The sequence below is a fragment of the Arctopsyche grandis genome, chromosome 1 (genome assembly GCF_051622035.1).
Source record: "Arctopsyche grandis isolate Sample6627 chromosome 1, ASM5162203v2, whole genome shotgun sequence".
Lineage (NCBI taxonomy): Eukaryota > Metazoa > Arthropoda > Insecta > Trichoptera > Hydropsychidae > Arctopsyche > Arctopsyche grandis.
The window spans coordinates 10,557,502-10,574,343 of NC_135355.1; the positions used below are offsets into that span (position 1 = coordinate 10,557,502).

Below are 16,842 nucleotides of genomic sequence, written 5' to 3' on the forward strand. Positions count from 1 at the left end.
TTTAATAATTATGTGAAACAGGAAGGCGCATTTGGGGTTTACCTGTTTAGCCTTCCTGGTATATTTGTATATATGTATGTATGGGGACTGATCTAGTTGTGAAGGTGTTCTTCACCACCAGTCCGCCATGGGTTTATAGACGGGTTCGTCTGTGTTTTAGTAGTTATTACTGCTGTTTGTTTGGATAATGTATTTTATTGTTTGAATATACAAGTGTATAAATATGTTGTTGAAGCGGCTGGAATCGTAGCGTTCTCGAGACGGCTATTGGCTGCTGACTGGTGTCGTGCGGCCGCTGGATCTGTAATGTGTCGTTGCTCTGGATCCGGCTGAGTTGTAAACGTTCTTCCATTGTAGGGTAGTTGGCTCGGCATTTGGCTATGTTCAGGCGTCTCTGGATGTGGCAGAGTGTTGCTGGCTCGGTAGTCAGCTATGTTCAGATGTCTCTGGATATTGTAGAGTATTTCTGGCTCAGCATTCGGCTATGTTCAGAAGGTCTCTGGCTCATTTGCTGGTTGATCCTCCAGGTCAGCGTAGTATAGTAGTGGCTGGTCAGAAGCGGGATTGTTCAGACTATGTCTGATGATCGGCTTTCGTGGCCTTACGACCCACGATTTGGCCGATATATTTTTGTGCTGGCCACCCTGAGACAGCGGTTGGCACACAAACTGACAGTTGTCGATAGCGGTTTGGCGCGTAAACACCCCGGTGTTTACGGGGCCCACCTCGCCACCGAAATCACCAGCTATAGGCTGGTGAGGGTTGTGACGATACTTGGAGACCAGCTCCAGTATCCGTCCGGTGTGCACCAGAGGAAGCTTGGTCTGTCTTCGTCCAGAAGGCAGACAACTGAGCTACGCGTGGCTAACCTCAAAAGGCACGCGTGGCTACTTTGTTACCCCCCCCCTGTCCCCCCTGCTTGATCTCTGTATATATATATATATATATATATATATATATATATATATATATATATATATATAAAATACAGTCACCATACAAACAGAATTACAACCTGTTTTCATTATTATACAATTTCCCGCCTTTGTCCTGTATCACACTCACTTACGCACACTGTACGAAGGAGAAAGGGACATAGCAGAGCAGCCGACATCAGCAGAGACCAGACCACCGACGACGAAGGAAGGCACCTTGAGGAAACCAGCCCCGCCCAAGCTTACCACTAGCTATCTCACAAAACCGACTTCGGGGGTGCTCTCGAGTTGAACATCCCTGGAGTCTGTACAGGGATGTTGACTGAAGTTTTCTTGTCAAAACTCCCTTTTATACGCTTTTGGCGTAAGCGAGTTGGTCGCAGGTGTGGTTTGCAGCTGTGTGCACACGTGGTCAAGTAAGCGAGCTTTGTTGCACGTGACTTGCAGCTGTGTGCACACGTGGTCAAGTAGAGTGAGTGCGTGGTGCGTTGGCACTTGTTAATTTATTAATTGTTTTAATCTCCAGTTGTTAGTGCATTGGGATTCCCACATATGTATGTAAAAATAAATAAATAAATAAAAGGCAACAAATTAAATACCCAACATATTTTAATAATCAATTTCGGTAAGTATATAAATTAGTTTTCGGGCAGTATTTTGTTAACAAAATGGTCAGTATAAATAACGAATGGATCGATTTATCATACATCGTAAATAAACGCGCGCTTGGGGCTTCCGAATCTTGAGGGCCCTGAAATGGGCCTTTGCTACCAAAATATTATGTGAGTATAATTCCACCTCTTTTATTTTGTAAATAAGTGCCTATTTTATTCTAAAAATTGTTTTCAAGTATATATAAATAGTAAATAAATAAAAAAAATTTGGTTTTGTAAAATCCCAATGAAAAACCACATACTGAAAAGCATGGTAAAAAATGATGATAGCATTTTTTTTTACTAAAGTGAGGGCCTGAAATTTCAAATGTGCCTGGAGCTCCCCATTTATTTGATCCGCCACTGAATAGACATATTAAAAATCTGAACAAATAGCATTGGCAGTGCGGCGCCCGAGGTCGCCGAATATGTTTGGGCGCCACTCCATGCACCGAAGGCGCTTTAAAATTTAAAATTAGGGCGCCAAAGACCCTAAAAAATTTTAGATCAGAGTGCCAAAGGCGAAACTTAAATTGATTATTTGAAATTGAAACTTATGCCACAATTTTACAATTCACAATGTCACAATTTTCTAGAGGCGTTTAGAAAAAATTTCCTGAGGGCGCCATAGGGTGTAGGCCGGCACTGCCTGTTGAATAGAATTGACTACCAAGATCGTATCAACCTTGTGATGATAGCAGCCAAAAAATAATACCGGTCATTCGTCAAAATTAAACTTACCATTCAACATTAATACTGATATTTATATTTAAATACTGACCATTTAATATAAATATTGATTTCTCATTATTTATACTGAACGGTGGATACTGGCCGTTTAATATAAATGCTTTAATATAGATGCAGAATTCCAAATAAATCCTAATGTAGATGTAGAAGAGTCTTGGAAAATTTTTAAAGATCTCATAATTCGGTATGCCAGAAAACATCAAACACCGCAAAATGAACATCGTAAGTCTTTTATCTCTGATTCAACTTGGGTTAAGATAAAAGAACGTAAAAGACTTAAACAAACTGGCATAACATCGACAGAATATCTTGAAAGGTATGCAATATTACATAAAGATATTCAAAGGAGTTGTAGGCGGGATAAAGCTAAATATATAAATGACATATGTGAGGAGATAGAAAAACACGCATTAAAGAATCAGGCAAGGGATATTTTTCACAAAGTAAAAATCGTCACTCAAAAATTTTCACCCAAAACTTGGACAATAGATGATCAATTTGGAAACACGCTTACAGATATTGATGTGATACTCAACCGATGGAAAGAATACTGTTCGGAATTGTACAGTGGTAGTTCGTCGACCTCAATTGTTTCCCTAATTGATGATGTCAGGGAGCCTGACATCTTGACATCTGAAGTTGTAAATGCCATAAAGAAACTGAAATGTAAAAAGTCTCCTGGCAGCGATGGTATACAAGCTGAACTTCTGAAAGAGCTTGGTGAAACTGCGATAAAGGCGCTATGTAATATGTGCAACAAGATCTGGGTAAACGGAGTATGGCCGAAAGATTGGGTCAATTCAATATTCATTCCCTTACACAAGAAAGGATCTACAAAAAAATGCGAGAATTACAGGACCTTAGCCTTAATATCGCACTCTAGTAAAGTATTGCTGTATATAATTAAAGATCGTTTGAGCAGTTACCTTGGATGGCAAATACCGAACGAACAAGCAGGGTTTGTAAAAGGCAAAGGGACGAGGGAACAAATACTGAATATACGTCAACTCATTGAAAAATGTCGGGAGTTTCAAACTCCAGCCGTTCTTTGTTTTATAGACTATAAAAAAGCTTTTGACTTTGTGAACTGGGACTATCTGTGGAAAGTTCTACTGGACATGGGAGTCCCCATGCATCTTGTAAAGATAATACATAACTTGTATAATGATAACAATGCAGTAGTTCGAATCAATTCGCTAAACTCGACAAATTTTCGAGTACAACGTGGAGTAAGGCAAGGGTGTATATTATCTCCAGACCTATTTAATATATATGGAGAGTATATAATGCGTAGAGCACTGGATGGTTGGAAGGGTGGAGTGTCCATTGGTGGAAAAAAACTATCCAATCTTCGGTATGCGGATGACACAACGCTCATAGCTAATAATCATGAAGAAATGGCCGAACTGATCCGTCGTGTTGAGACAGAGAGTAATGTGCTTGGCCTCCAGATAAACCGCCCCAAAACAAAAATTATGATAATTGACCGTCACCAACAGCTGCAAAACAACAACTCAGCTTTAAACGGTATAGATGTGGTTGATAATTTTGTCTATCTGGGGTCACTCATATCTAACAACGGCGGCAGCGAATTGGAAATACGGCGCCGGATTACATTAGCAAAATCGGCAATGTCACAACTAACGAAGATTTGGAAGAATAGAGCCATTACAACTGCTGTCAAAATCCGTCTCGTGAAGAGTCTCGTTTTTTCTGTCTGCCTTTATGGTGTCGAGACGTGGACCATGAAGGCGGCGGATAGACGGAGAATCGATGCCTTCGAGATGTGGTCCTGGAGACGGCTACTGCGCGTGCCTTGGACCGACAAACGCACGAATGTGTCTATTCTTGAAGAATTGAAAATCAAGGATAGATTGTCAACAATATGCCTGAAACGTATATTGCAGTTCTTCGGCCACATTGCACGAAGAGGTGAGGAGAGCCTGGAGCGGTTGGTTGTGGTTGGTAGCGTCGAAGGCAGAAGAGCCAGAGGCAGATCCCCCGCACGCTGGACTGACCAAGTATCTGCAGCGACGGGCGCTTCCACGGTAGCAAGTCTTCGCCTGGCCGAATTTAGAACTGAATGGAGGCAGCTGGTTGACCGCACATCATAGTCACGATCCTCAGTGATGAGGGAACCGACAGCAATATAATATAAATGCTAGCATTTCATATTTATATACTGACAAAATAGACTAAAATACTTACTAGTAAAATACATGCCTATATATTTACAATTGTATGTACATATGTACATTTCACATTGTATCCATTTTTTATATCTATCAGCTTAGATATATGCGAAACTTGTATATGTATATCAATTTTTGCATTAATTTAGTGTGTTACCAAACTTTTTGCGTTGTTCGATTTGTTACCACATTTGTGTGATTGCGAAAGTGCGCTGGTAGCACTGGTTCTGTTCTGTCACCGAGTCCAATGACGTCTACGGTCGCTTATTGTCGCTGTCACTTCCAGGTGGCACGTTACCATTAAAACCTCTGTCTAAAATATTAGTTGCAAGTATCAAGAATCGATTAAGATGACTTCTGACAGTGAAGAGGCTTTTGAGAGCGCAGATGAAGGCAACGCGCACACTCAGGTATGCCTTTGCTCGTGCTCTAGTTTCATTTCGCAATCCAATGGCATAATGCACAATTTTCGTATCAAAATTTTTTTTATATTTTATTTTTATTTGGTTTTTCATACTATGAAGTTGAAATATTTTATTTAAGATCACCTATTGTCATTCTGGCAAATTGATAAATTAATTCATTTATTCAACAGAAACAAGAAAAGAACGAGAAGTTAGTTAAAGTAGAGACATCGAAGAATTTAAAATCTCACAAGAAATCTCGCAATACATCTCCGGAACTCCAGGTGGTTGATAATTTAAATAAGCAAAAATGCGATGAAGATGAAACTAATAAGAAGGAAACCGAAGGTTGGGAAAATGATTGGGATGATTTTGATGTCGATAATTCGAATGTGTCCAAACCACCTAATGATAATCCCATTGGTAATTATGAATGTCACGAAAACAAGACTTTAAACAATGAAGATAATAATAAAACGAATGTTGGAGGCTGGGATGATTTTGGCGACTGGGAGAATGAAGATCAACAAGTAAGCCTTTCCAAAAGAGTATTTTATTGTTTTTTTCAGGCTAAATAGATAATGTCTCACTCGTTTTATAGGTTCTTGTATCAAGGTCTTAAATTTCGTAAATATATTAGGTTATTTACTTACACAAATACAGCTGTGTTGTTTTGTTTGTACATGATTATACATATATGTATGTAGTACTGAATTGGTGTTTTCCCAAATTGATTTATGAGCAAGCATTTTTATATTTCATATTTTAATTTTGTAATTTATGTTTTTATATTGTATTTAATTTTATATTTATTTTATTTTAGAAAACTTTAAATCGTCAAGAAGAACACAGTGAAAAAGAATACAAGGAGCTAGCAGACAGATTAAGTTCTATGGGTGATTCAAACGTCGGAGGGGGTACTGGCTGGGGTGGCTGGGGGGGTTGGGGTGTTACTAATCTTTTGACTTCTGGTGTATCCCAACTTACGTCTCATGTCTCACAAGTAATATTAATATAACAAATATATAATTTTTTTATTTTTAATAATAATAATCGAGTTTTTTAGGGATTCGCTTCTGTTTCGCATGTTATTGAGTCTGGAATGGGTGTACCAGATCCTGTAGAGCTAGCACAAAATCAGAAAAAAATTATTGAAAAACAAATCTTATTAGAAAAAGAAGCTAAAAATAATGTGACGTCTGTAAGTGAAAAAGCACAGAATAGTAGTGAAGTTAATAGTAATGAAACTGTATCTTCTCCGTCAGAAAACATTCCTATAGTTTATGGTGATACAATGGGAGTTTCTAAACTGGGAAAATTGGTATCTAATGTTACCAAGCTTGTTGAAACAACTGGTAGTAAAGTTTTCTTTACATATTACCTCTTTTTACAAACCTCCTTTTTTATTATTTATTTGTTCTATGTATAATTTTTGTTAATTCAAAATTAGGAAATGCTGTTGTAACTGGAGGCCTCGACACTTTAGAAGAAATTGGCAAAAGAACAATGCGGGTGCTACAGGGTGAAGAAGATGGTAAGAAAAGGTTGTCCACTTTATTGAGAGAAGCTCGCGATAAAATTGAAGAAACTCCACCCAGTGCTGGATTTGTTGAAAGCGCTACCAAAAAAACAAATCCCAAATTTGAATCGCTGTTTGATGATTTTCAAGGTCCAAATCTTACACGTTTATTTTATAAATGTCATACCATAATATTTACTGTAAATAGTATGTCCCATTAATTGATTCTTTACGATGGTAGGCCTTGTGCACTTGGAAGCTCTTGAAATGTTATCCAAGCAGTGTGATATGAAATTGAAAACTTTACTAACAACACTTGAAGGAGATGAATTGTCAGATTTAAAAGAAACATTGGACCAAGTTAAAGGTAATGAAATTATTTTGTGATACATGTTTGATTATGTGCTGGGCCGATGAGAAGGGGGGCAGCCGGGGTGAAGTTCCATGACCCGAGGGGCCCCGCATCCGAAATTGTACCTGTTATATCATATTTACTTATTCAATTATTTGAAAAAATAGCAACCTACATATAGATATTTTTCTAATAGTTCCGATAGATTTTTCGCATTTTTTAAATATATCTATAAGATATTTTTTTTAGTTTGTGATAGGGCCTGAAATCAATTTTTCCCAGGGTCCGGGATATCTGTCGACAGCTCAATATATGTGGGTAGTTACATAAATAGTCGATCTACATATATAGTAATAATCAGACTTAGACTAAGGGCAGTTGCTTGGGGCGTCACTAACGGTTCACTATTGTTAATTTCATAGAAAAACCATGGTTTTTTGCTCTTTTGCTTTGAACACTAATGAGCGGTCTATTGTTATTTGCAAAGCATCCGCGACTAGCCGCCCTTTAGTAATAATATGTAGATCAATTTTAGTAATGTGACCAACCTTTAGTTGATATGATAAAAATAAATATTACCATTATTATGGATTTAAGTATTGCATAAAAATATATTTCAGAAATATGCGAGTTACCAGATTCAGATGAAGATGATGAAAAGGAAAATGAAAATGAACACTTATCGTCTGAGATTTTAAAAAATAAATTGAAAGAATCAATTAAGGATATGGGTGTCCAACTTCAATTTGATGCTATAATAAAGTTTGTACATTTAAATTTTTTTGTCGAATAATAATATTCAAAAGGATGAAAACTAAATTTTTATATTACATTTTTAGGTGTTGGGATAATATAATAATAGATGCAACCAATACAAATAATGAAACTGAAGAAAAATTTGAAAACGATGAGAAATTAGAAGAAACTTTGATAGAAAAAGCTGAATGTGTAATGTTAAAAGCTATCACAAACCTCGCTCAAAGTTCGGCTATATCTGTTCAACTATTGCACAAAGTAACAGCTTTGCTAAGTGTTAGAGAACGTAGATCGACAGCTGATGAAGCTGATGGATTAACACAGTATGATTTACATAATTACATAAATTCCTGTAAATATTTTGTTTCACGACTTTTGTAATAATCAAATGTTTCCTCCATAGATTAACTGCTGTTTTAACTTCACACATTGGCGAAATAGCTGCATTATATTCACATAAATTAAATGAAATTTGCAAAGTTTGTAAAAATTCAGAAAAAGTTAATGGATTTATCACTAATGTATTTTTAGAGGTTAGTTTTATACACGAAAATTATTCAAATGAACTTAAGCGTGACGATATTTATACATATATAGAAATAAATACATATATTTTTTTTATAATAGGCAGGTAAAGGCAGTTCGTATATTCAAGATGCATTTCTACTCACCATACCAATTCTACAAGTCGGTGCCACATAGTGTTTACAAATCGCATAATAAATGTATATACATATTATAATATATTAAAAATATTATTTACATAACTGTTTTTTGTATATTGAGTCAATAAATAATAATGATAAATATGAGGCTATTTATTTTTATTAAAGCTTACATACAATCAAATCTCGTCATGTTAACCTTATTAGTTTTAAATGGGGAAAATAATTTAAGCATGCATATTCGCACTTCGGATTAGACCATTTATACTTATACTTTCCACTCGTAAAAGGATTATTGAAACAAATCATAACCAACTTCAATTTGAATTGTTTGCACTCTAAAAATTATTGTTTATACATACATACTACGTATTTTCAACAACTTTGATTTCAACATAGTGACATGTCAATCGGAATCATACCTATCAATAAATTTACTAATACTGCTCATAATGTGTACTGTAATTACAAAGTTGAAGATTGTTTTAATAACCAAAGCGAGATTTCAGCTAGTAGACGTACTGTCTAATTCAAAGTGCAAACAAATTCTTTTAAGTGTTCCATTTTTTTTATGTTTAGATTAAATTATTCTATGCTGAAATTAATTTTTTTAATTGAGATAAATTTATTCGTAGTAAGTAAATTTAACTCTCACGTAATCTATTTATTTGTATTGAAAATTATTTTTACTGAAGCTAATATGATCTAAATCAAAGTGCGATTGATCAACACCCGTTTTAAATAACACACTTTTTTTTTTGATGATGGCACATGTTTTTAATATCAATTTATATAAAATCTAATTTGGTTAATTTCATATTTTGTTTTTTTACTTATTCGAGATTCAAAATTTTATCCTTGAAAACCTTGAATTGGCTTCCCATCCGATCCTGTGTACGCAATTGAATTACCCTTAGTAATTGTTGGTCTGCCATCAGGGCCAATGCTGAATCCATTGGCATATGAGATAGCCAATGTGTTTCCATTGGGAAGATTGTATGATTGACTGCCAGACAACCCTGCGTTCCCTTGAAAGCCATTTTCACCATATGAAAAACCTTGACTTCCCGCATTAGCTGCTGACGCACCGAATCCTCCAAACGGGCTATTAGCCTGAAAACCTTGAGCTTGAGCGGCAGCACTACTTGCACTACCATGGATTGGTTCAAATTGTGGAAAACCTTGTTGTGGGAAACCACCTAACCCGGATTGTTGAGGGAATCCATGTTGAGGGAATCCTTGTTGAGGAAATCCTCCATTGTTAGGATACCTGGAAAAATATTGTCTCTTTTAATAATTTAATACAATATTTTAATAAAATGCTTAAGACTATTACCTTCGTCGTGATTGCCTTTTTGAACGTTCTAATTTTAGTATGGTGGAACCATCTACTTTTTTTGTAAAGGTATTTTGAGTTGATTTTTGGAGACCTGGACCGGTACGGCCTTGTCTTGTTCCTGGTTTGCGTCGGACGCTCAACGTCGATTCTACAACCACATCGTCAACAAATACGGATGCCAATGAAGCTGAAATAATTGTAAATTATATTGTAACGTTGTTAAACGCGATTTATAAATTATTCCATAAAATAAGTAAAGCAATAGAAGGTCTTCTATAAAAGGAAACAGAAAAAGCTAAGGCCAACGTGCGCTCTAATAGAACAAATTAAATAATTAACAAAATGAACACACTCACAAATATCTATTGTATTTTTCGGTGGCCCTCACTGCATCGAAAGTGACTTGATCGAAAGTCAAAAAACCAAGATTTTTCGACAATATGTGAAATAGTCCGTTTACCATGCATACATTTGAAGAGCGGGTAGTATTACCATACATACTCATATATACATACATACATAGTACCGTTTACCATGCATACATTCTTTTCGACTTTCGATGCAGTGATCCAGACCCTATATTTTTATTTTCAGAAGTAGTATATTCAATTAAAAGTAAAAAACTAAATATGTATGTACATATGTAATATGTGAGCATGTTTATGTAAGTACATTGTGTCATTAATTATGGATTCTGCGTGCGTAGCATAATAAACTGTTAAGGAAAATTTCTTCTTAACATTTTTTTTCAAATAAATATTTACAAACCTGTATTTCAAGTTAAACATTGTATCGTGACTAGGGATTCTGAAGTCTCGGGGTTTCGTCGATTCCCAGGACTCGAAACACAACATTTTAAAACCGAATTCCAGAAACTCGAGACTTTGATTATTTTTTTTCATTTGAATCATCGAAAAAAATATATTTAAAACGAATTAATTCAAATTATTTGAGGAAAAACATAGACACATATGAATATATACATATTGTAACGTACGCCGCGGATTAAGCGAATAGAATCCCAGAGACTGTGACCGTTCAAAGATTATCTGTAACGGATATCAGTTAACGGATTAACTAAATGCATACCGTGCGACTGGTATAAGTGGGTTTTAAGGATTAGCGACAAGCTAAGTGCATGAAACAATGATTGCACTTCTCATACCGTGGGAATACATATCCGAATACGTGACTATACAGTAGGTAAACAGATTAGACGTCCTGAGAGACCGTGAGACCGGTGTAAGTGGTTTTAGGGATTAGCGACAAGCTAAGTGCATGAAAGCTAAACAATGATTGCACTTCTCATACCGTGGGAATACATATCCGAATACGTGACTATACAGTAGGTAAACAGATTAGATGTCCTGAGAGATCTACCCCTTATAAGACGGTACGTAGGAGATATCATGTCATTCTGGACTTAGCAGTGACACTGCGTGTATCTCCTGAATCATCAATAAATGCTGTGAAACGACTGTTGGCCTTTTTACTTGGATCCTCCACCCACCCCTACGCAACAATATGTTCATATACAATACAAAAGCACTTTAAACGATTTCAACTGAGCATGTGGAATTCGATAATATTGACATACATTGTTAATTTATTATAAGAAAATAAGTATAATTTACTTTTGAGTAAAATATTTTTTTAAAAATACCAAAGCATTGAAAGGCGAATCGGAGAGTCTATTTTTTATTTTTGTCAAATATGCCTGACGTAGAACAGTCGTTCACTTTCTGTCGATGTATAGGTTTTATTGTAAGCGATTATAGATGATTTAGATTCGAAGTCTATGTTCCAGTTGATTGTAAAATCTGAAATTCCTTTTGCTGCATATTTTATTATTCACCGTTGACATTCTACGGTGGTTCGGTCATTATTTAAATCATCTTTAATCGACACATTAATGAGATTTCAATCAGTGATTTCTTCCTCAATTGTATAATTCGATGTCAAAACACTCTACATTAGAATAAAAGGGGTCCAAAAAAATATTCAGCATATTTTATATAAACGTTTTTGGAACAACTTCAAAAATAGTTAATTTTCAATAAAAAGTATCCTGTTGTAGATTTCTTACAAATTATTCTAGGAATAACACGTGTAATTCATACGCGCTAAAAAGTATTGTGGATAAATATGTAGATATATGTATGTATTTCTTCTCTTGAAATTTTTTTCGTTTTAGGTGATATTTTACAAGCAATGGCAAAAGATTTTATCCCAAAGACGACATAATCCCTCGTTACAATAAATCATTATCCATTTCCTTCGAAGTATTTTTTGCCACCTGCCTGTATACAAATCGATCATGGGTTGCTTTCAACTATGCAGATTTTATTAAAAAAAAATGTACGATATATTTAATGATTTTTGATTCAGAAAGTCTCAAGTCTCGGGTTAACTTTTTGTTGTCTCGGAATCCCTAATCGTGACAATCGTGAATTTAATTTAATATGTAATTTAAATATGTAACTTTAAACAATAAATACATTTTAAAATCTGAAAACCTAATTTTAGATTAACACAAGTATTCAGTAGCGTTTTACCGATTTCGAATCACAGATTCTAGACTAATATACATATGTACATGCATACATATAACATTATACAATAGAATGTCTACAAAGTGAAAGTCATACTAATGAGATTTGAACGCACGGTTGATGACGAAACGTATGTTTTTTGTTACTTCCATTTAAATTATGTCAATTAACAAAAAATGATTTGATATATTTTCTATGTGAGGTGCTTTTACTGAAGAAATACAAAAGAAAAATATTAGTAATGTAATATTATCTGAAGCATTTCACAGATTAAACTCAAATAAAAAAAATTGAAAATAGCATACAGTATACATGCAAATATATGTATAATGCATATCTATGGTGGGGGTCTTAAGAATTCCAATAAAAAAATTAACTTTTCGGGAAATCAAAGCAATAAAATAAACCTCACAAATAATTTCACATTTCCAAATTAAATTTTTCGATTTTTTTTTTTGTAATCACTTGAATGTTGTCAAAAATAATTAATTGTATTGAAAAAACGTTTTTTAAATACAATTCATTAAACATATTATTAATAAACGAATTGTATTGAAAAATTGTATTGAAAAAAGTTTTTCTCAACCATTTGCTTTCCACAAGTACGAAAATAATAGCGTCCAGAAAGCTTATACATATTTAAAAATAATTATACATACATACACAAAACTTAATGCAATATATTCAAATCGGAAAATTACACAATTTTGGATAAAGATGGCACTTTTATTTTTATTTTAATATAAACTTACATTTAGAGTTATTATTGTCGCTATTGGCGATAGATGCTCCGTGAACAGGATCCACTCTGGCGTAATATAGGACGAAGATACTAATCAACGTCATGGTCAACGCCTTGTGATGCATATTTAATGAGTTTATTGGAAAACGTTAACTAATGGCACACACGAACAGTATGAGAGGAGTGGTCGATCGAACAGACGACCGGTGTTCAACTGTTCACAGACTCGTTCGATCAACTCTGCAACCGGCTCTGGTGGTTATCATCATGCCGAATAAAAGTGGTTGCTAACTCTATAAGCAAGCGAATGTGTGTGAAGTTTGCGGTTTGGAAATGTCACACAGGAGGTCAATTCAGACGTCATTGGAAGAAACGCTTTATTTCCAACATAAAAGTCGACGATAAACATCGACGACGTGGAGGATACGTTGCGTAAAATTCGTGACCTAAATTAGTGATTTTCCATTCATTCATTCGAGCATGGTTAAGTTGATATGTCTGATTTGGTTACCTAAACAGAAATTGTGAGTTCAGAAAAATTTAGATAAATAAAAATCATTTCATACAAGTCAATTAAATTCTTCTAATTAAAAAAATTCAAACATACGAATAGGCTGGCGATCGACCTACTAGACGAGCAGATGGATGGCTTCAGATTAAAAAATGACTACTAACACGAAAACCATGTGAACTTAATAAGAGGTAAGTAAAAAGGCTCACGCTCAGACCATCAAATGTGCCAAACAGATTCAATTAATAAATAAATAAATGATACTTAAAAACCTAAATTGGGTAATTGATCCAAATTAAACCAAAAAATAAAAATTCAAAAAATATTTACTTAATGTTTTAAATAAACAGATTGTAAATAAAGCGGAAAATAAAATACAAATCAATTAAATTCATCTAAATAAAAAAATTATATCTATAAAATATAAACAACTCATATATGTAGCTATGCATGTCCTTATTTTAATATTAAAATACTAAGAATTTAGCATATTCTTTAACTTTGGGATTAAGTATAACTATGTAATAAGACAGCTTCCCGAAAATAAATATTCTAATTCTTATAACTTATGATAAAGTCAATGACTATTTACGTGAATATGATGAAGTAGAAATGTAATAATAATGTATAAGTAAATCTATTTCAATGTGGAATATAGTGTTTTTATATGTTGAATCTTAATCTTCAATCTTTCGTTGTCAACAAATATATTGGAAAGATTTTGAAAAAAAAACCGGTTGCATAAATTTGCGACTTTTCTTAATATCAATAAAACTGGTTTTCTCAAATAATAATACATGCTTAGAAAAAAAAAAAACTGTAAATAAAAGTAGGTTGTTGATTTTTATGAATAATAATTAAATTTTACGTCATATAAAAAAATACTCAATTACAGTTTTTTTTTAATTTTCCAATCGCGTTTGAAAATAGCGCCATCGATGACCAAAATAAAAAAAACTGTTCGAACAAAAATTCGAACCAAGTAGAAAAAAACACCAAAGATTAAATTTAAATTAAATAAAAAAAACAACAACAGAAAACGTTGGTGTAAACAGTCAATTAAAATTATTTTGGACAGTGACAAAAGCGAAAAATTATTTTGTTGACGATGGTTAAAAAATTAGATTAACATCCCATTTCCACACCTATTCATATTTATTAATGAAATTTTAAATATTATATAAAAATAACATCAATGAAAACAATATGTATTTACATATATACATATGTACATACATACATACATAAAATGAATGTACATATGTATGTATGTATGTATATTTATTGTGTTTGAACCGCGAAAATCCGAAAATGCCAAGGTAAGTCAAGTTGCACTGCGATGTATTTTCAACTGCGTACATTATTTATATTAAATCGAAGGTTTTCGTACGTTGTGTTTGGTTTAGAAACAAATTCAATTTATTATGAATGTTTACCACAACAATTCTCATGTCGACATTGACCGTCTGCAGGGAATTTTCCGAAGGCTTTTCCAGCAGGAGACGCGTGGTCTGCTTAGAGGTCACACCGGTCACTCGATTAATGGTCGTTATCGTGTGAATCATCGTTTCAGTATTTCTTTATTCTAATTCCATGGGTGTCTGTAATACCGGTTTGATGGGGTCACTGGGATTTTCGAGGCATCTCATTTGAAATTCGTATCTTGTTTCGGCTTAACCCTGGTAATAATTCACGCGGCGATAAATTCACCTTGGATTTTAAAAAATATAGCCCTTCAAATTAATTTATCATGTCAGTTCATCGATACTTTACTATTTGAAATATTTAAAAGTGATTTATTATTTTTTTGATGTTTTTATTTACCTTTGATAATAGCCTTCAGAAAAGACGTAGGATATCAAATATATGTATTTACTTAGCAATGGCCAGGGCCAACCCAAAGATATTCAGGGCCCCGAACAAAAACTATAATTTTTGCCCCTTATTTTAATTAAAACATTATTTTATAAATCAATACATTAAAACAGGATTTCCCAAACTTTTTCTGCAATGGAACACTTTACAAATCCGGAAATTTTAACGGAACACTTTTTAAAGGTGGGTAAATATAAAATAAAATATATTATTAAGACACTTATTATCTATTTCATACTTATTTTTAAATAAAGTAAACAAAGCGCTTAACGTCTTTGATGGTTTTGATTGTTTGAATCGCAAATCTTCTTGATATCAGGCACTATATATTTATGTACATAGGTGAGTTCAATTCTTATATGTCGATATCTGGGGTGACGTCGAACCTATTCCTGCACTTTGACCGTTGGAGCATACTAAGAAAATTCTACTTCGCATTAATAGGATGTAGAAAATAGAAGTAAAACAAAAATAGCTTGTTTTTACATGTTGGGGTATTCTTCTGACAAACTCGCTCAGAAATCATTTAATGGCTGATATTTGTATTTTTGTTTCAAATCAGAATCACTGAATAAATTTTTTCATAATCACTTACGCTTAAGCCTACTGGATTAGCTGTCACGGAAAATGGATTCCAAACCCAGGAATCGTCCCAACTAGTTTTCGGAAAATATTCCAAAAAATTTGTTCTCGTGTTATGAGGTGCTCTAAAAATACTTTTTCAAAACAAATCAAAATTATTAGATTCAACTGATGAAATCCAAAATTGAATTTTATCTCTTGTATAAAAAATAATATAATAATTTTTCCACAATTTTTATTTCCGTCCCCAATTTCTATTCAAACTCTCCACCTGTATATACTTAGATTGTTGACGTCAAAACATCAGTTGAGATTGACCATCACTCGCCTTTCAATTTGAGGTAGAAGTTGTTTAAATGTGTAGCCCATAAAACCATTGCAAATTTTTCGCGGAACACCTGTTCAGATTCCTTGTAACACCAGTGTTCCGCGGAACATAGTTTGGGAAACCCTGCATTAATACATATAGGATATAATTGAATACAAGAAAAAAATGGAAATTAACAGGTGTAATTTGAAAAAAGTGGAGATTAATGTACCAAAATATAATGGTCTGATTGTATATACATAGTATGTATGTAACTACATATGTAGTTCCTGTGTACGTAAATTGTTGCTTTTAAACTTGCAAATTAGTATAATTATGTACCTCTGATACGTCAAATTTTTGGGCTGTGCAATTTTATCATTTTCTATTGATAAAATTGCTAATGAATTTAATTCGATACATCCATACCGTAAAAAAAATCGAAAATACGTCTTCTAAAACGTCTACTCATGGTAGTTTACTTTCGAAATCTCTAGTGTTTTCGACTTTTTTAGTCAAACTTTTAGAGTTTAAGAGTTTAAAGTTTAAAATTTTATAACGAAAAAAAATGTAAATATACATATATTATATTATGCAAAAAAAATTGTTTTTTATAAATTAAATTGAGTTATTAATATTATGAACTTTCATATGATCATTATTATATATTATTATTACAAATATTACATATAATACAATTTCTATTAC

General features: G+C 33.6%; 2 protein-coding genes and 1 long non-coding RNA gene across 4 annotated transcripts; 2 read left to right on the plus strand and 1 right to left on the minus strand.

Annotated features, from left to right (window-relative positions):
• Positions 1-4,714: 4,714 nt before the first annotated feature.
• Positions 4,715-8,365, plus strand: LOC143918843 (protein FAM114A2). The gene is made up of 10 exons (XM_077440919.1): positions 4,715-4,940; positions 5,126-5,464; positions 5,758-5,937; positions 6,001-6,289; positions 6,385-6,603; positions 6,695-6,820; positions 7,426-7,567; positions 7,645-7,884; positions 7,965-8,094; positions 8,189-8,365. The coding sequence occupies exons 1-10, from the start codon at positions 4,881-4,883 to the stop codon at positions 8,261-8,263; spliced, it is 1,800 nt and encodes a 599-aa protein (XP_077297045.1). The 5' UTR covers positions 4,715-4,880; the 3' UTR covers positions 8,264-8,365.
• Positions 8,322-14,928, minus strand: LOC143918853 (uncharacterized). Of its 2 annotated transcripts, XM_077440940.1 has the most exons (4): positions 14,807-14,928; positions 12,870-13,152; positions 9,563-9,752; positions 8,322-9,496 (listed from the first exon to the last, which is right to left on the minus strand). In XM_077440940.1, the coding sequence occupies exons 2-4, from the start codon at positions 12,982-12,984 to the stop codon at positions 9,079-9,081; spliced, it is 723 nt and encodes a 240-aa protein (XP_077297066.1). In that variant the 5' UTR covers positions 12,985-13,152; positions 14,807-14,928; the 3' UTR covers positions 8,322-9,078. The 2 variants fall into 2 exon arrangements, with proteins under 2 accessions (XP_077297066.1, XP_077297057.1); XM_077440931.1 differs by lacking the exon at positions 14,807-14,928 and having other exon boundaries at positions 12,870-13,370.
• LOC143916712 (uncharacterized) lies at positions 12,990-14,356 on the plus strand. Its single transcript, XR_013261004.1, has 3 exons — positions 12,990-12,993; positions 13,039-13,383; positions 13,473-14,356. It is a non-coding gene; the product is annotated as an uncharacterized LOC143916712 (long non-coding RNA).
• Positions 14,929-16,842: the final 1,914 nt, after the last annotated feature.